Genomic DNA, 21,556 nt, shown 5'->3' with positions numbered 1-21,556 from the left:
TGTACTCACAAAGTATTTATGTACAAGTTTGCTTTCAACACTATGCTCTTGCCATCTGTAGCACTGTAGCTGATGTACACTACAAAATTGGTTTCAGTTCTTACAGTGCAAGGATGCAACTTAAAGTGTGTCAGATGTGGTCTCATTCTGCTGAAGGCATTAATAATTTTGCAGGATAATAACCTCCTCCTGAAAGCATCAGTGATATTACATAACCCCAGAGAATTTTCCATCTAGAGTGGATGGAGAGATGCTAGATTTACTAACAGTGTTTAAAACTAAACAAAGAAACAGGCAGCATTTTCATTTGCATGGGCTTAAAAATAATATATTTATATTTAAGATAAACTCAATGAACGTTATGTTGTTTGGTAATTAATTGCTCTATCTTCTTCCCTCAAAATACATGTTATCAATTTTTTCTTAGGCTGTTGTCCACCAATAAGCAAAACAGTGATGAAAAGCCACCAACAGAAAGATGAATTTTGCAAAACTAGCTATTGAAACAAGTTGTACACTTCTAGGAAACAGTCCAGCAGGCACATTTAATTCTGAGAAAAGTCAATGAGGAAAATTCCATTTCTGTTTAGAACCTTACCTTCTAACAAGAAATAGAAGTTGATGGAAAACACAGGCAAATCTATTTTTATGCCAAACAGTATAATTAAATTTATATAGCACACATAAACTGTCTCCGAAGCAGGATCTTTTCCTTTCTCCTTAATTTTAAATTAGTTCCACAGTGCAAAATGCAGTTCTAACGATTGTGGCATTTGCTCCCTCCCTACAGGGAAGCCAAAAAGCAGAAGATATGATGCTGCAACAATAATTTTTAACCTCTGTTGTAGCACAGCATAGTAGCAGCACAGTCAATGCTGAAACTAATCCACTGCTTAGTGCCTGAAGCATTCTAAGGTGCACACCACCAAGTGAACTTCATACAGCTCTCCCCCACTGCACACAGGTTGGCATCACCTGCCCAGATCTGCCCTCAGAGGAACGCAGCCTGACATGTGGCTCTCTGAACTGCTCTCATCTCCAACGCTTCATTATTCCCCCTCCTCCACCTGTCTTGGGCTCAAAGGACAGTCCTGATGTCCCTCAGACCACTGACCTTCTAGGGTGGGACATTAAAAAAACATGATCCTGTTTGAGGTGAAAGATCAACCTCAAACTAGCTGAAACTGGGCAAAAGAGAGCTGCTTGTACATGTGCATTAAAAATTTGGGCAGTGCTGCAAGCCAGTGCTTTGTCAGTAAACAGAAAGCCAAGCACACTACAGCAGCAGGCTGGCTCTCAGCAAGAATCATTTGTTTCTAAAGCCACGTTCCATGAAATTTCCATCTTCATCTGAGAACAGAATCACAAAAATCTACTTTGACGAGTCATCACAATGTCATTACATTGTGGATAAAACTACAATTCAGTCATTTAACACAGTCGGACATTTTGGTGGTCATAAATTTGCTAAATGAATGCCTTAAAGAGCTTTAAGGCAGGCAGGCTGTATCCCCAGTTCATATTTTCACCTCTTTTACAGAACAACTGACCAGTTTCATCATGGGAAAACAGAACTCTCCTGGTTCTCTGACGGATTGCTAAAAGAAAAATTAAACTATACTCCAAACATTTCCATCCTAATGAAATTACAGAGCTGCCCTGCACCTGAATAGCAAATGCCATTCAGTTTGTTGACAAACAAAATGTAAAGGATAGATGGACCAAAAAGTCTGAAGTCAACATAAAGGCATGAAATTATGTTATACTGACTTTCTAAAGATGATGCTTTAAAGGTCAAACTCCAAAAGTAAAAGTGACAGCAGTTAGCAGCTGGTCCTACCTAGACTTCATAGGCACAATTCAGACAATACTTACAGGAAATACAAAGGACTATGTTTGGGTTTTATAAGAAAACTAAGGATTTCCTGCAGATGAGTAAGAGTGAACACAGATGATTCCTACACAACTAGAAATTCAGATATGACTGCCTTCATCTCAATAACCAGGCTTGGAAAAAAAATTAGTATTCCGTTCAGATGTTGGTGTATCAGAGGATTTTAAAGTGTGTTTCAGTTTGGTTTAGGTCTCACTAAATAGAGAAAAAATAGGACTAAATAAGAAAAAAGACAACACAATGAGTGTTTAAGAAGCTAACTGGACTAAAGAAAGCAAGACGTTTATGAACTTCACTTGCAGAGTGTTGAAAAATTGATCACCTGAACAATTTTGCAGTCATTATTTAAAAAAAGGAAAGTACTGTGGAACTGTCAAACAAGCCCACAAGAACATATATCTGAATTTTTCACTGCACATGCTATAGCCTAGAGCTGTTTTTTGAAAGACAGTACTTGGAAGAAAAGTAAAATGAGAATGATGATTTCATTACTTTAAACAGAATCCTTTCTTTCTTTCATGATTTGATAAGAATCTTGATCACATCTTTTTGTTCTCATGACTTCACTTACAGCTTACAAAAATATAAAGCATGGAAGGTTTTTGTATTTTACTGTATAGACTTATCATATTGATTCAACAACCAGATACTAGTGGGAAGAAATCTGAACTACATCAAGAGGGAAGAGATGCAAAAATGATTGCACGGAACTTCTGAGAAACACAATAAAGCTCTGGACCACTTCTGACTTTCTTTGGGAGCTTTTTTTTTAATATTGACAAGCAGGAAGAACAAAGAGGAGTTCAGGCAGCCATAACAGGAAATTATGGAAGCACAAACAAGAGTTCCCACTATGTGAATACACAACAGGCAAAGGCACGCAGGGTCAGAGAGATAGACCAGTGAAGATGAGCCACAACATCCCAAAATTCTGGAGACTCATGAATATAGAAAGGAAGCCTGTACCTATATCTTGCTTTCTATTTTAAAAGAAAAATGGAAAATATGCCATTCCAGAAGCAACACAGCATCCCAGGAGTTTTGTCTGGTTCTGTTCTTTGATTAATTCAGCTGCCCATCTCTTTAGACCACAGCGAGTTTTCTGCCATTTTTATTTGCTTTCTATGCAGAACAAAAATAGAACTTCCCACCACATCCTGATTCATTCTTTCAGTCTGATATACTGTGTCATCAAATTTGCCTACATTTCAAGAGTAGCAGCTGTCTCTTACTTGTAAAAAGAGAACAAATACCAAAAAAAGCCCACCCAAACTATTTGTCATCTATCAACTGCACATATCAAAAGCAGCAAGTATTCAGCAAATAAAGTGACGAAAATAAAAATATTTACCTCGGTTTTTTTTCCAACTTTTATTAACAGTTGCTTACATCTCTCCTTACTGGAGATGCCATTCATTTATATTTTATCCTTTCAGAATTCACAAAAAAAGAGCTTTAAAAAATTAAATCTTCCTCTATTAGTCAGCTTAGTATACAAAAAACTTTATTTCACCAAGAGCAACAAAAGACTAAGATACAATACAAAATTAACACACAGAATAATGGTAGCACCTACTAGCATCAGAAGAACAAGTCAGTAGAATTAAACTGTGGTCTTTCCTTAAAAAAAAAAAAAAAAAACACAAAAAATTAAAAGGGGAAAAAACCGAGAAGAATGCTGCAGGAACACCACAGAATTGAGATAAAAGCATCTTCTCAAACAGAATCTTATTTCACACAAAATCAAAAAAAGGACATTCACTTACAAGAAATAATCAGCCTTGTAAAAAAACACGAGGAAAATTTTTTGTGTTTTCCATTTTAGTAAATATCCTTTCATGCTATTAATTAGACATAGTAAGACTCCTGGTTAAACTCACATTCCTTAGAAAGCTCTGCACAAAGTTACTTTACATAAAGTATTTTTAACCAACTTTTTCTGCAAGGATTCATTTCAATTTTCCTTACTGAGCAGCCCACCTACAGTCCCTCTGTTCCACCTAACATTTCTGCTGATGCAAAAGAGCAAGGACATAGAATGTTCAGAAATAGAGATCACCTACTGAAATCCACTTGCAGAACCACTAATATAAAATTTCCAATACTGCACCATTTTCCTTGTCTCTGCTGCTACTGCTGAGTGTGGCTTCTTAAAACATACAGCAACATGTCTAAATTCAATAGTATTTGTTTACATGCATCTCTCTCCAAAAAAATTCCCTTGGGAAAACGGGTACATCAGGAAGAGGTGCAACTCATGCTTGAATCATTAACTCTGCCTCCTAATAAAAAGCAATAGCATGACAGTAAATGCAGATGCTATCATCTTAACTTTTATTTCTTTTCTCTACAAACGAGGCAGACAGATATGAAATCTCTATTCTGAGTAATTCACATAATGCAAACACTGACAGCGCAAATTTTTCAAATGCAACTCTCTAAAAAATTAAGATTATTCCCCAAGTATTGTTTGCAAGGTATTTCAAACATGAAAAGTACCCAGAACTACTATTCAATAAAATCTTCCAACTCTCCCTGCCCTTTAAAGGCTCATAGACAATTTTAGAACCAGTGGGCAAAGGTGGAGATGAAATCTCCGAAGCATATGGAATAGCCTAAGTTAAATGAAGTTTACTGTCAAGTTAACTTTTCATAGTTGGCTGACACCATTATTTTCCCTGTGTGTACAGCCAGTACTTCCACAACAGCTTCAGGTGTGATGTCTGTGAAGGTAACTGGCCACAAGACAAAACACTGTTGATTGTCTAATTATTTTAGCAGAAAATCTGCCCACTTATTGTTCCAGTGGCAGACACACACAATGGCTGACTCACAGCAAAGCTAACAAGGCTGCCTGGCAATTACCCAGCCCAATTATCCCAGTGATTATAAACTGGGGGAGCAGCCAGCTCTCATTCTGCCAGCACATGTAGGGAACACTCACAGGGTAAACTGGTACTGCTGCTCTCACTGTGGTTACCTGTGGCTCAAAGCAAAGGTGACAGTGGGGCACCTGTCAGACACCCAGTAACACACATAGATGGAGAAAAAGCTTACCAGAAGCAGCTCTACCATCCTGCCAGGGCTCTGTGCCTTCACTTTTTCTGTGAAGACTTCACAGCTCCATGCAGAGAGCAGCTGCTTCCCCTTGCAACACCCCACCCCACTTTTTTACCTGCTACACAGCTAATACACATACACAAAGTTGAACAACGGGGTGCACTATTTTTTTGATTACAGGAGGTAAAACTTGAAAGTTTTTTAGCAGCTTTAAAAAAAGGTTAGTGGCAAAAATCAGCCTGACTGGTTCAAAGCCCCAGGTTCCTCCTTTAGGAAAAGGCACATAAAAATAGTTTAGCTTTGATCTGTAATTAGCACACTCTGTGTTACACTATCCTATTATATTAAAGGCTTCTTCAAGCTACACTCTATCTTTTGAAGCTTTTTTCAAAAATGAGTAAGGAAATAAGCTAAGTAAAGGTGGTATAGAAAAGTAAAAAATAAACCACTGAGGAAAAAATATTTTGAAGCTTTTAACATATATCAGTGATGCAGCTTCAGCAAAGTGCCAAACTCTTCTATATTATAAAATATAACCATATGCTCAATAAAAATACTTTTTGTGAGGAGGTTTGGCGTGGGGGTGGTGGTACTGGGGTTTTTTGTTCTTTAAATTAAATCTAGAAGTCATGGAAAGAAAAAAAGCTCGAGAGACACAGATACTGCTGAAAGCCAAAAGAACCAGATTCCATGTTTTAAAATCTGCAATTATAGATCAAGATAAATCAGTATCGTGAAAAGAAACAAATTACACAAACATGCACAAAAGACTACTCTAAAAATACTTTTACTAAAACCATTAGGTAAATTATTTGGACATAAATATATGTATAAGAAAAATCTCAGAATTAGAGCCACCATAATTTCTCTCCCTTGAGAGTGTGTGCACACAATTTTCAGTTCTGTTTTCTTTATGTTAGAAGACCCTTTACTCATTCATTCATGATACTCAGCTAATGAGCAGTTTGAAAATGTCTCTAGGCATTGTTTATTGTGTACTATTCATAACCTATTATTAAATATAAGCTGCAGAGAGGGATACAGTTTCCTAGTACACATTGTTGGAATAACAAATTAATAAAATATCTTCACAAATGGCCTTTGAAATGATGAGGTAGTAATATCCCCATTTTACAGATTAGAACGTGGGCCAAGAATAGAGATCAGAAGTGTTAATTAATTCTGGCACCAGTTTAAGCACCTCCTTCTCAACATACATTGCTTTATGAAACAGTTCATCTTCAAAGCACAGCTTCCACTCAGAATGAAGCTGTGAATGCTCAATACTTCTACAAATCAAGACCCAGAGTTTTGCCTTGAATGTCAGAAATACAGAATAAGCAATTAGAATTTTCCCCAAAAAGCAGTGGTTGAAGTGGTTTATTCAGTATCCCTTAGGAAAAGGATGCGTAAGGACGGTCTTTGGAAAAACCTTGAATTTTAGTAATCACAAAGCCTTTGTCTTTCAAATTCCCAGCCTAGCAAACACTGCAGCAAAGAAGGCAGCACAGATGCAACCGTTTCTGCACAGAGTAGCTGTGCCCTTAACAGAGTCCCATCCCATCCTGCTCCCAGCCAGTCTGACTTAGCCCATCCAGGCTAAGTCAGAATCCTTGCCCCATCCATCCCATTCTCTGACAACACACCAGCTCTTCCCCACCCTCCCCATCCCCATGTCCAGTATTGGAAATCCCATTTCACCACTTCCCAGTACACTGCTCTTACTCTCTTACACCCCTCAGTTTCTACTCCCAGTGGATAAGTTCCCTGTCTGCCTGCTCTCAAACACTACCAGCCAGGACAGGAACACTTGTCCCCTTCTTCCCTCTCTCTGAGCTTGAAGACCACTCAGCTACTTGTCCCAGCCTACTGCTTTGTCTGCCTTGTCTTGTGTCTTCTCCACATCCATCTCAGATTGCTCCCTTTGCTGGGTTGTTAGAAAGAATAAACACCCTCAAGACACAGGAAAGCTTCAGCCCATCCAAAGCATCTGGAAAAAGCTATTTCTGGCAATGCCATTTCAGTCACCTGTCCTACTCCAGGTCAAAACACTGACAGTCACTCAGGTCATGTTGGCACCAAGAGACACAGAAGGTTCACACAGCTCTTCACATAGAGAAATTCTCCACTTTTGGAATTATGCTCCAGCAATTTATCTTAAGCACATATGCTAGAAGAACTGAAATTCAGGTAAATTTTCAAAGCCATTACTGTAAGAAAAATCCCATGAGTTTTACATCTGTTTCAAGGCACAAAGGGGCTTAGAACATTTCAGACTCAATGGCTGTAAGATATTATAATGAAACATTGGCATGCAACATTTTAGTAGGAAATTGCTATATTTTGACAAACTGATAACATTCTCACGCAGCTAAATATTTGGCAAACCCAGCAGCAAACAGTTAGTCCTGCAGGACACGTGTGTGCATGGCTGAAAACAGCTTCTGCAACACTGCCATTCAAAATACACAGAAAACATAGCTTTTCCCACCAGCTTTCCAAACCGGAACATCAACTGTCTCCTACAACTGCTGAAGTTTTAGATCAATGTTTTGGATAATAAAGAGATAGATAATCAAACAATAACCCTCGGTTAAAAATCCTGGGAAGGGTACGCAATATTTAATACCTGGCCTGCTAAATTCTGACACGGAACCTCTTCCCTACACAAACACATCCCTAACTTCACACTCACAAAAATCCTGCGAATACCACTGCAAAAGAAAATTACTGCTATTGCAATTAAACAGTCAAATTATAGCTACCATGTACTATCAATACTTATCAGAAAATCCTGCTTTCTGCAAAAGCATGTCTACATTTCTAGCACATTGTCAGGACAGCAATCCACCAGAAAACCCTGGGAAAAAGAACCCCAAGTGATACTTCTCCATTCACAGCAACAGAGTTGCTGCAGAGTTTAGAATGGGTAATTATGGGCTCTGAAGCACCCAGGGCAGCCAGTGTGCAAACAGAAAAAGAAAAGAGCTGCTGCAGCAGTACCTGCCCCCTGGAAACACTGCCATGCCACAAGGACAGAGGGGTGAGGTGCACTGCTAAGCTCCCAAAAGCGACTCGTGCGCAGGTCTGACCTGCAGCTGTTCACCAGCCCAGCTGAGAATGGAGTGACCAAGCCCTCCATTCAGCACTGTGCAGGCACTGAACACCTCAGGTGAGGCACACTGTACCAGCTGAACCTCCCAAATGGCTGCCACTACAACATCCAGAGATGCCCAAGGGCTGTCACCTGTCACCCTGCAGCCACCTCTCACCCTCACACACTCAGGCTGCAGGAGCAGGGATGCTGCACTGGAGTCCTGGCTGCTTCACACAGACAGAAGCAGCACTCTGCTGGCAAAGCTGCCAGTGAATGAAGCTAAAGTTGCTTCCAAGCTCATGGAAGGGCAGGCTACCCCTTACACAGGAAAGCCAGCCAACCTCAGAGTGCTGCAGAGAAGTCTCAAGCTCCAGAGCTAATACACTTGGCATGGGAAGGAGGGGCTCATTCCAGACCATGCGGAGAGGAGAAATTGCCTGATTCAGTTTCATACAGTGAAGCCCAAAATATCCACCACCAGTACAACATTGAAATTAGAATCAATGAGATTTCAAACAAGTCTGAACAGAGCTCCAGCTCCTGCAAGGAACAACTTAGATCTGCATCAGTTGCTTGGAAAGAAGTGATTATTCCTGCGTTTGGACTACCCTACAAAAAACAAGTTCAAGGACAAAGAATGCACTGGTTCTAGCTATAGAAACTTAAGATAGCAATAGGAATTTCATACATTCATTTTATATATATACTTTTTTTGTATACTGTATATATATATTTTTTTATTTATAACAAAAATCAAATATTTGCTATTTTACCCAGCAAATTACAGTATGTTTATTTTTGTTTAAAGCTGAGGAAATACACACAAAAAATGCTGTCTGAGGAGTAGCTGAAGTGCCTAAGTGACATTTGGTAGAATTCAAGTTACTTTCTACATATCTTGAGGAAGCTGCACACATATTTTCAACTTTTCAGATGAAAGCTTTCATGCTTGTTTCCAAAACATGATTAACTTCCTTAAGATCCATATGACATATTCAGTTTAAAGTCTGCTCTTTTTTTTGGTGAACTAAGACTATTTGCTGAAGCACCCAGAAAGTAAAAATAACTGCAGAAATTAAACAGACTTTGAAGTTTAGTGCTGAGTTTAAAAACCCCAAGATTTTAGTGCCTTGACAACAGCCCTTCTTGCAACCCTAGTAATTTTATATTTAACCTTAAATAATATGCTAATTATTCTGCAAGATAATTCAAATTCTCTTGTTCCAACATCTTCAGGACAGACTTTACTAACTAGCTTTTTTTACTGAATTATTACAATGTATTTTCTTAATTAATTTAGTAAATTCTTCTTTATTTGTGGCAATTTCTTTATCCAATATATCAACTGCTGCTTGAAAACAAACTAAAAAACTCACAGAAAAATTTCACTTTGTCACTGCCTGTGGCAGAGGAGAACCATGACTAATAAGAAAAGGGACCAAGCCTCAAACTTGCCTTACAACATATTATTGTATTGCAGAAGAAGGTGGCATTATGAGGTAACACCAGTTCTCATGAACTACCCTGAACCTTGGCAGCCACGTACTATCACATGTTCTGCAGTGGAGACCTCAGACAAACACCAGACCATGAGCAACTGGGACTTAGCACAAGAGTTAATAATGATTTACTTGTGGTACCTTTGAGGTAATAGTATCCAGCAACCTAATCTACTGACAGAAAAATCTAGAGTTTTTCCTTCTTTCACCATGCCCACAGAGGGGTTACACAGTGCTGAGAGTACTGCAGTGCAAAACCAACTTTTGCAAAGTCAAACACAAACATTTCCCCCTCAGTTTTACTGATATGCCAATATGCCACATTCAAGAATACTAACAGGCCATTAAAAGCTGTACAGAAAGAAATCCTCAATTTTGAACTCATTTGATTTTGAGAATAGAGGCTATATTGAAACATCTCCCTGTGACAGAGATAATTAAAAAAAATAATTAAGGTAAAGTGGATTAAATTAGTGGATGTACATACATAAACAGCAGCAGAGAGAACACGAGATACCTCTGCTTTCATTATGTGATATGTAAATGCCAATGCACAGCTGCTTTTCTTTGGACATACAGCAGATTCTGTGAATTCTATTAGAATACATCTGAATGCACCAAGTGATTTTCCTCAGTTGTCTGCTCAATGGGGACAAAGAGAGCATTATTCGCAGGTGACAAGAGCGATGAAATAAAAGCTGGGCAGCAAGGATGCCGTTCATTAAGGGAAGAACTAAAGAATTCATTAAGGTGCACTGTGAGGCACAGCAACCTTGTAAGTATTCTCTGATGTGCCAATAATGTCATAACAAATACCTAAGTAAACTAGTTAAGTAGTTTTCCCTCACATTAACATTGGTTTTAGTGCCATTGAAGCTGTGGTCATTTACAATATCAGAAACGTCCTTGATTCCCTCTACAAATCACACAAGCCTGGTACCCAAACACTATTCTGAGGGTGTCTCACACCCCCCAACAACTTGGAGCAACATTCTAGCAAAACACTGGAAAGCAAAACAGTTTGTCTTGATAACACAACATAGTTATTTACCTTAGTAGTGTGACAGGCAGCCACTCTTCTAGAAAGACTCTATACTATTATATATCATTTATTTTCCAGGCAAATTTTAAAATACATTTCTAAGACTGGTGAGCTCCACATTTAAACTCATATTGTCAAAGTAATCTACCAAATCATTTCCTCCACCAGGAGCATGAAGACACAGTGCATTGTGACATCTCATACATATTTAATAATAGCCTGATAGGCTGTCATTAACATCAAACAGCAATCTAAGTTTGCTACATTAAACATGATCCCTGTGTTAAGAGGACAATCACAAAGTGCCTCCAAGATCGAGCCTGTAAGAAATACCCACCGACTTGAACAAGGTGTAATGAGGCCAACTGCACTGAAAAAGCCACACGCTGGATTTAAAATTAAATAATAAAAAAAAGCAAGGGAAAAAAAAAAAGCTTCAGTGGGTCATAAGACCAGACATGCCATAAGGCAATCTGTCACAGAGTACTCATATTAGTAACTGTTGTGTCAAAACTGAACATTCAAAAGAAAAGACAAACCTTCCTTTATGTTTTATGAAATGTAAGCCCACAGAATTAATAATTCATGAGATGAAGAAAAATATCACATTTGGCTATAAATATTAACAGATGCTGTCAACCTGCTTAGAACTAAATTTTGACTGTCCTACCTCACAATTATCAATTTAGAAAGGAATATTCTTCAAAAGTTAAAAAAGATCAGCATGAAAGTCACTAATGAAGAAATTAACATTCTCTATTCATGTAGGTCCCAAGCAAAACAGCTTCACTGTGTTCTGTGCCCAGTGCTGCTGAGTGAACACTAATTGACTGGCATTGTTTGTGCCCACAGTGGTGTTGTGCTGTGTTGACAGCAATAATGCTGGTGTGCACGCAAGGAAAAATGCTAAAAGGACATACTAGACCAAAGACACAGTGGAAAAAGGGAAGGGAACAAGAGGAAGTAGTTGTCAAATAACAAAGAAACATCTAATAAGTCTTAGAATACAGAATTTTATACAATGGGGCTTGGATAATTATTTTCATTAGCTAAATAAGCATTTAAATATTGCAAAAAATACAATTAACTCATAATGCACAACCACATATCAGTAAACTCACTTCATGTAATGTCAAAGAAATATGAAATCAATTTTTAGCAGTTCAAGTTCAAGATCTAGAAGACACTTCTGCTGTATGGCTGCATTTCTCTGCTTTCAGTGCCATTATTGAGAATAGAATATTGGAACACAAAACACAGTCATGCCAAAATATCCAGAATGCCCTTAAAATGGATTGTTTTAAGTGGTGGTGACAGTGCTTTTCTTTACAGACTTTTTTTTTCTTCCCAGTTCTAATATAACTTCAGTCTACTTATGGCTCCAGCTGCACTTACATTCTGAGCAAAGTGTTAAAAATACTTACATAAGCATCAATATTGGCATACACTAAAAAAAAAAAAAAAACAAAAAAACTAAACACCTTACTTTTCACTGCAGATCCTGACATTTTCACTGCATTTCACCCAGTGATGATCACACAGAATGAAAAGCTGAAGTTAAAAAATAAGAGCTTCTAATATTCAACAGAAGTTCATCCCTACCTTTATCATTCTAGAGAGATCTCCAGCATCTGCTAATTCCAACACTATGTTCAGTTCATTGTCTTCAATGAATGAGGCATAATATTTGATAACATTTGGATGATTCAGTTGCTAAGAAAGCAAAACAGTAATTCACATTTTAGTGTAGAGCACAGCACACTCTTTAAGACTAACATAGGAAATGTTCTTATTCAGGCAGACAAAACAACCCCTAAAATCTATTTCAGTATGATACAAACTACAAAAAGTATATGCAGATGAGAAGCATTTACAAATACCTTGCAAGAACAGGATGGCATTTTAGGATCTACATAGTGACTCACATTGCAATTTTAGAGGAATTTGGCTTCAATGTATATATCCAATAACATGCTAAACTTATTTGGAACAGTGAAGTAGATTTTTGAAGTAAATAGCAAAATCTATTTCTGAAGTCAGGATTTTACAGGGGACAGTCATTCACAATATTGCAATTTTGGCAGAAACTTCTATTTGAAGTGTTACTCATTCTATTAGATTTACTTCTCAATACTAACTTTTAAAATAATAAAGACCACAAAATTATTCAAAAGTGAGGCTTTTGAAAACTCTACCCAAAAACAAGGGACACCTCAATTTTGTCTATGAAAAATAGAACACATTTTTCTGAGGACAGTTGCACATTTTCTAAACAAGTCTTTTACCTTAAGAAGATCTATTTCTTTGATGCAGTCAGCACGGGCTTTGGCATCCATTAAATCAAATATCTATGGACAAGAGATAAAATTTTATTAAGTGATAAAAATATTGTAAATTGAGTAAGAATTATCATTATTTCATAGTAGCCATAAAGCAACCTGAATTATGTATTGCATGGCAAGACGTAATATTACAGTAAGAAATATTTCCAATGCTCTGATGCACTGACTTAGTGCTGTGGCCATTCCTTTAGCCCCCTCATAGGAAACAAGTCCATTTTAAGTACAAGCTTTCCAATTATCTAACTGCCACCTCTGCACATCCGTTCCAACAAACAGTAATAATTCAGCACACACTGCAATAATTCAGCACACCTCACAAATGGTTCAAATCTCAGGCTCCTCCTATCCCATTTTGCCACACCATTTTCACAAACTGATTTCTTAGTACCGAGCATACCTTTTTTCCCCTTAGTCTTGCTACAGTCTTCCATTTCAGCTCTAAATAATGCATATTATTTTACTCTGAGGATCAAAACTTCATTGTCACCTCCAACTCCTCTCCCATTTCCCTCCCTTCAGCCAGCAAAGTATTGACTTGGTTTATGCTATTTGCTTATTAGAGCCCTTTTTTCTAAGCCCTCATCTGTCACCTTGACTTTTAGAGGCTTTTACAGTTACACATCTCTGCTCTTCATTTTTTCCCCACCTCACATCTACTCTAAATTATTTTGCAATATATCTTAATTTTGCCTTCTCCAGTTCGCCACTATTCACTAACTTCAATTTTTGTTTGAAGTACTTTTTCCTGCCATTAGAGTCTTTGTCCAAATTCTATACATCTATATTTAATGCAATGTCTATTTTCACTCCCTTTTTTACCTCTTCTGGGTTTTCACTTTACTTCCTCAAATGTGCATCTCCATACACTAATTCCCTTAAAAATGACGAAAATACTATTTCGTCTAAGAATCCTTCCTCTCTCATTTGTGATTACTTTCTGAATTTAACAAACAAGCTTAACCAAAAAAAACAAAATAAAAATAAAAAAACCTTCTTTGTGCTCTGTGTAATATATCTGAACTACCCAGAAGAATAAGAGACAGCTTTATTCATCACCACAACGTTTATGAAATTACCATCTCCAATTAAAACTTCTCATGCACATTTACATTGTGTTTTGAGATAGTCACCAAGAAAAGATCATGTCCTATGAAGATCACAGGTATCTGGTTCCATAAACTCAAAATAACCAAAAGCTCAACAGCTGACAATTTCTATTTAATATCTCGCCCTTAATCCCAGAAACAAAAACATGGATTAACAGCAGTTTCAGCACTGAATGTCTGCAAAGAGATCATCTCAAACCGACTGTAACTATACACACTAATCACACCTTCTTCCTTCCCTCTCCACAAAGAAGTTCAAACAAATCAGGGAGTCTGCAAACCATTTGCTAAAGCTCACCTTCATTTTCTACACCACTCTGCACAGTGAGTGTGTTATTCCTTTAATTCACTGAAAGGAGCATTCTAGAAACTTCATGTATGGAGAACAGGCCTCACAGAGCACACACGTGCTCTTGACTAACCACTACTTCTCTTCACACATCCCATTTCTGTCCTCAGAGCTGGCAGCAGAAAGAGGAGCCTGTAGTGGATACCAGACTTGCTTTTCAAAGAAAAGGGAAAAAAAATACAACAAACGCCAGACTTGCAGACAGTAAGGAAAGGGGTAGAAGAAAGAACAAAGCTACTGAACCAGAAAGAAAGGGAATAAGCCACTGTTGCAATGTGTTTCTAGACAACAGTATGTCTGCCCAAGTTAGTGGTTTAGTCCAAAATTATACCCTCCCACCCACCTTGTCAATCCATCCTGAATTACCCGTCAATCCTAATTTGTGCCAACCCCCTGCTTGGAATTCCCCTTTGGAAACAGCCTAAAACTGGAGGTCTCATTAGTCTATGTGACCCAGTTTTCCCCCTGTCTCCCTCGTTGGACAATGCCTTTGTGAACCCTACCCTTTACCCCTCCTCAGAATTTCTCCAATTTGCTAATAATTTGTATCCTCCCCTTGAACCTCTCCCATATTTAAGTTGCTGCACCCTTCCATTTTTGCTCCCTGAATTCCCCAGAGTAATAAATCCTTTTTATCCTATGCAAAAGACCTCCACCTCCTCCTTGCCTCCTCAGAACACAATCTGAGAGCCAAAAGGCCATGGAGCCATAGCCCCAGCCACATCTAAGGGCTCCTGTTCCCAGGGTGTGACCCACTCTGGGCACGGGACAGGAGTGGCAAAGTGAGTGCAGCTCTGGCCATTGCATTGAGCCACCACACAATTACTTGTATACTAACACCAGGATGATGAGAAATAAACAGAGTTAAAAGCAGTTATTCAAGCAGGAGACTGCGGGGGACTTAACAGAAACACAGCAAGTTAAGTCACAAGAAAGGAATGCTAACACTAAAAAATAAAGCAACTTCAGATGTAGTAGAAGAAAAGAGTACTATATGTGAGATTACAGGTACAAGTATTAAAAGATAAGTAACACTGATGAAAACAGAGAAGAGCTTCTGAGTTCAAGTTGGAAACTTAGTGAAGAAGATGAAAGAGCCTGTATCTGTTATAGATCTACAATCTGAATGAAAATGTATTGCTCTTTATTACTTCTGACAACAGATTAAAGTCCTAGGGTTTGGTAGAGTCACAAGAGAGTCTAATGATCTTCCTAGGAAACATTTTAGAATATCCTAAATATTACATGTAGCACATTAACTGAGAAAATACTGAGAAGGCATGAAATCAAATATTTTTCCTTATAACCTGAAAGACAAGAAAAGAGAAAAATGTATACATCATCTCCCAAAAACAACCAATTAAACTGTACCAGGAAGCAAGGGAAAAAAAGGGAACAGGTACAGGGGAGCATCCTGAGGCTTCAATTTTTGCCAAGTTCTAGGCCACACTGAGCTAAGAACATTCCCTATGAATGATACAGAGATTCAACTCCAAACACACCGGAAAACCTAATCAAAACTGGGGACAGAATTTCAGACTAAGAACTGTACACAATCTCCTTATAAGATTTGGAAGATTATCAGAAACACAGTTTCAAAGCAAACGAGGTTCATTGTGTGACAAAACAGGGCAGCTTGCACCTGTTAATGGGTGTTCCAATATGCCAAGAGGCATACTAATTTACGTGTTCCAGGAACAATTCCCTACACACCCAAACTAACAGGTTTTCCAAGAGAAGTTTTTTTTTCACAAGCTATGTCTCTGCTAGGGACATAAATCAGTACCTCTCATAGAGTAATAACAAAACAACAAAAATAAAACCCTAGACGTAGGGCTGTGAAAAACCTAGAATCAAGACATAGGAAAGAAAGACAAAATTTTGTTTGCGTATTCTGGATAGTATTCCCAGTACTTATAATTTGTTATTAAACAGCATGGAATACACTAGACAAAGCAGCTGCTCTCCCCAAAGGACTTAAGTTTTATAAACATGACTCCCTCTACTTGTGCTGCACTTCATAAGCATCTCTGCAAATTTGTCACAGCTTCAGCTAAGTTGAGCATTTCAAAAATTACTTAAATATAGCAAGGCAGTAAAAATAAGTTATCTAATCCATACAACCGCAAATACAATCTTAAGATTTATTGTTTAGCGTTCTCGTGGTTCTCAGATTTTGATCCAGATCTAACCACAAAAGACTATAAATAGCATTTCCCAGAAATCCAGAATTTCAGTTTCACAGACATTAACTTCCTCCAACAATATGATTTGTAAAAATAAAACGGCTAAAAAAAGGCTAAAATATTCAATCTATGGTCTCTAAAGATCCTCTGAATCACACCAGATGCAAAAAGCTGAGAGATTTTGTCTCTGAAGAGACGATCTTTTATTTTGCCCAACTGCTGCAGTTCAGACCAGAGGATGCCAGTGCAATAAGCCATGTCAGCTCACACAAGGAGGTTACTGTAAACACAAGGAAAAACCTCCGCGCTTCCTCACCAGCAGATGACTCAGCGCTGAAGAACGTCTTAGCCTGAGAAATGGAAGCTGCAGTGAAAGACTTTAAGAAATCCTTTAAGTACAGTCAGAGCCCCGCACGGCACCTGGCAGCACTCTGAAGGTTTGCTCGGCAGGAGAGGCTGCCCTTTGCCCACGGCTTGCAGCAGACTGGCCATTAGTGTAGCACTGCGGAGGGGTGGCAGTGCTTCCATCACCAGCGGAACACTTGATAGCTTTGCAGGCGGATTAACTCCACCTTCAGCTCCTATGACTCAGCGAGCCCAGCTGAAAGGTCAGCCAGCTCCAGCATGAGCGCTGCACGCAGATCTCTGTCACACACGGCTTTTAGCCCCGTACAGACACTGCCCCCCTTGCCATCAGCCTGCCGCAGTTCTCATCCACGCCGGACACACACTGCCCAAGCACTTCCAACCTTTTGTCCGGCCTTCCTTGGGACTGCACTCGTTTTCTGAGCTTGGCTCTGGCTGCAGCAGCACATGCCCTACACTTGAGTGACTTAACTGTAACCAAGCCATTGTAGAAAAATGACTTGTGCCTCACACCGTTTTAGATCCAGCTCAGCTCTGTGCAACTGCAAGGCCTGAAGGAAATTATGGCAGATACAACAAAAATCTAAAAAAACTTTGGATTTCTGGATAGGCTTACACAATAATCTGTTGGGTGAACACAAACCGACTGCTTGAAAACACCCAGCGAAGTCTCACATAAAGACACTACCAGCATCCTCCTCCCAGCAGAGCTCAGGTCACTGATGATGCTCACACATTGATTATTGGAAACTAGCAGTAATTAAACAAGTGTTATCATCACTGCAACTGGCTAACAATAAAAGCCCTGTATTTAAATTAGACTGCTAGGGTATTCATCAGATTAACAATAATTTGAATTCTTGACTCCACTTATAAGGTCAGGATCACAGGGTAATTCAGTTTGGAGGCATGCTTCTCTAGTCAGCATCAATTCCACTCAGCACAAACTACACAGTGTAATATATTCTTATTTAAGCTTTCAATCCTTTTCCCCCCCAATTTCTGTTTTCAAGGACTATAATAAGATCAGTATTTCTAAAAATGAATTATGATTGTATTTAAAAAACTAATAAGCAGCAAACAATAGAGTAAATATTTTTATGATGTGACAGCTTTCATAAAGTGTAATCAAGAAGTCTCATTGTGGTAAGCTTTTTACCTTAGCAATTACTGTGAAACTCCTTAAAACAATTAAGTAAATAAAAATGAAGAGACTTAAAGGAGCATTTTAAAAGCCCTTAGCAGTTGTGGTTTTTTTTTCCATTTAGCAAGCACACTGGGTGAAATAAACCTTTTTAACTCTCAGTTTTTCATCTCATCCTGCAATCAGCTGTACAAAGGGAGAGTACAAGGACAAAGATATATTGATAGTTATCACACTTCTGTGTGCTATGCAACTAAGGGATCTCTGGTAATTTTACACTAAGTCTCTTCTCTAGTACCTTCATATGAGCATAGATTATAGTCTTTTTTTTCAGCATTCCAGAAATGTCAGTTGTAAGTACTGTCAAGAGATACTGGTATTTTTAGAACACTTTCTAAGCTTTTATAAGCTATAGAGCAGGAACTGTTCCTGTGCAGATGTGTAAACTAAACAAAGGAGTTGCAATATATGAATTCAGCTTCCTGAGTGAAGTTCTTATATACATGTCCCAAGAAAGCTATAGGCATAGCAAAAAGGTTTAGAAACAGGGAACCACCTGATGGAGAATATCAAGCCCTAAGCTTCTAAGTCCAGACTGTATCTGATCCATTACCAGCTGCCAACCAAATCCCTCATTTGAAGTCAAGTGCCAAGGTGAGAATCTACCTGATTCCACTTGCTCTAGATCTTCACTTTTCCAGATTTTCCTATTCAGTATTGAAAAGAATAAATTTATATCATAAACCTATGTCTGTTCTGTTCAAAATTCTGTATACAATAAAAATACCAAAAAGCATTTCCAAACCAATCCACAAGCATGACTGCTGTAACATAACCTTCAGAGAAGTAAGCAAAATAAAGACCTGAATGCACAAAAATATTGAGGTACAATACTGAACGGCAACAGCAATAGAGTATTCTGCCACCACAGCACTGCTATGCTGAGACAATAATGCTTCAGAAAGTGTGAAATTACAAGTGCTTTTCTAGGATTAATTAACTGTAATTCAGGCCCTTAAGTAGCAATCCACTGACAACGTACAATGAATAATGAATGTACGTCCTAGATAAAAGGATTCATTGTCTGAATCTCTAACATTGGGGCCTCCAATTTTGGAATGAAAGGAAAAGAAAAATGGAACAATGTAAGGCAGAAATGCAATTAATCTGAAATTCTGCTGAAATATGCAGCTTCACATACTTGAAATTTTGAGTAGCTAAGGTTTCCTTAAAAAATAGCTCCTAATGTGAACTCCTACAGCCTTACAGTCACTGACTTAGATATTTACCATTCTTTTGCCATTTAAAGATGATTTGTGACCAGTAATTGCTTACTTTGCCCTTAGAAGGGACTCTGGAATGGTCCTTGCTCAAAACACTGCACTGTACCCCAGGTGCTGTGCTGCAGGGGTTACCCAGAGCTGCAGTAGCAGAGAGACTGCTGCTTCCTCAGGTATCATCTGCAGCATAGTTGGGATCTGAGACTTAGCACGTGTTAAGAAACTTACCTAGAAACCTTTCAATTTATACTGCTACAGTCAGTTTACTTGGGGCTGATCTCTTCTGATGTTTCTTTAACTGAAAATACAGTTTAGACATTTATAAGAGTTCAGCAGTGAAGATACGGTTTTATTTCTGGTTTTATTTAGTTAATATTTTAACAGCATCTCAGAAACATAGTTCCATGCTGGAGAGGAGAGGATCTAATTATTACTTTCCTAATTACAAAAAAACCAAATAAAACATGGGAGGATCAAGCACAAAGGGTACAAAGCAAGAAAGGACCCAAAATACCATTTTGTGAATTCTGTTGGCTAAATTACTACTAAAAACCTGCACGTTAAACAATTCTCACTGCACTACATACCCTAATAAAAACCAAATCAAGAATACTACTTCTTTCTGTCATCTGGACTCAGCAGCAACTACAAATTCAGGAAGAGTAGCTTCTGTCACCATCTGCTTGTCCTTTCTCCCACAGCATCTTACTGCTACTTGCTTCTGCTCACATTTTATTTCACAAACATACATTTTGTACACATTAATATAAAATTTATCAATATTGTACATGTTTCAGCCAAATAAAATTTTATTAGTGAAAAATAAACATTCTTGTTGGAAAGCTTCATAAGAGCTTAAAACTGGCAATCCTTATGGAACATATAATGGCCTGAGATCTTGTAACTCCAAGAGTGGATAACTGAAGGATTCTAAGCCCTTATGTACAGTAAGGGCTGTAGAGACAGGGACAGTAGAGACACACATGGGGTACCAAATGCACATAAAGGAAACAGGTACACACCTAACCCAGCCAGGAAAACTAAATGGGGAGGTGATGGAACAGACATGACTTAAGATTGGAGAGGAAGTAGGGCATGTAAAATGTGAGAAGAAGTTAGATGAAAATGGGTAGATAATGGAAAAGTTGAAGTTCAGATCTCAGCTGTGTTACTTAATACATTGTACAGCATTTAGAGACACTGTTTTAATGTAGAGAATTAAATCTATGCACAGGTGTAAAAAGGAGAATAAAGTCTCTCTCATAACTGATAGAAACATTTCTCCTGTTTTGTCCATGCTGAGCTTCCATTAAAACGGCACCAGAATAAAGGAGCATTTTAATTTGAATAAAATCAAACATGACTGAAATCAAAAGGAAGAAGCACCATCATAGAGAAAACCCATTTTTCAGCTCCTCTGAGAGTCAATTCCTTCTCAACAAAAGATACCTATGAAAATAAATTTTATAGTGAAATTAAGTATTTACAAAAAATATTTCTAGGCAATCTTAGGAAAGAAAGGTCACAGACGCACAGTAACAATTGAGGACATTGCTTAACATCTTCACAGTAACACAGAAGATGGTCAGTCCAAAAGCAACAGCTTTAGATGTTAACTATGCAAGCTGGAATGGCTGTGCCAAACACCCTGTGCTGCCACAAGCCTTCTGAGTTGTCATTATATGCTTAGGAATTTTTTCCCCTTCCAGGTTAAGCAAGTCTCACTTTCCATTCAGACAGTAGTCTCCTACACACACCCAACCTCCACAAGGAAAGTGACTTTACACAGAACACAGCCAAACCTCATGTGCACTAGGTAATAACTTTCAATGGAAAACCAACAACCAATGTTGGACACTTAAAGACAACTGGAACCCTGTCATGATAAAGCCATTTGGGAAAGGCACATTTTAACACCATTTCCTACCAAAAGCCAAGTCTATTCCTAGAAAATTATTAAAGAATTAAATAAAAATTAAGTAAGAAAGCTTTTCTGCTTTGGTAGAAACCACCACCTGCACACGAACAGCACAATGTCATCTTCAGACACTGAAAAAATCTTCTGTCAAATTGGGAACTCTGCTGTGAAAATACAGCTACACATACTGATTTATGAAATACTGTTAGGAGTACACATACTAAAATACCTCTATATTCTTAATGCAAGTACTGTTATAAAAATTTCATGGTT

The 21,556-nt window shown here is 38.2% G+C and overlaps 1 protein-coding gene across 1 annotated transcript in view; it reads right to left on the bottom strand.

Moving 5' to 3' along the window:
- The window catches only part of NEK7 (NIMA related kinase 7), a 51,378-nt gene that overhangs the window by 22,742 nt on the left and 7,080 nt on the right, over positions 1–21,556 (bottom strand). The window contains exons 3-4 of the mRNA XM_062497277.1: positions 12,878–12,940; positions 12,195–12,305 (exon numbers count right to left, since the gene is read on the bottom strand). Coding sequence (XP_062353261.1) covers positions 12,195–12,305; positions 12,878–12,940 — 174 coding nt within the window. The remainder of the gene's footprint in view (positions 1–12,194; positions 12,306–12,877; positions 12,941–21,556) is intronic.

The sequence above is a fragment of the Cinclus cinclus genome, chromosome 8 (assembly GCF_963662255.1).
Source record: "Cinclus cinclus chromosome 8, bCinCin1.1, whole genome shotgun sequence".
Classification (NCBI taxonomy): Eukaryota; Metazoa; Chordata; class Aves; order Passeriformes; family Cinclidae; genus Cinclus; species Cinclus cinclus.
The sequence above is the reverse complement of the archived record's forward strand: the minus strand, read 5'-3'. Positions and strand labels throughout refer to the sequence as shown.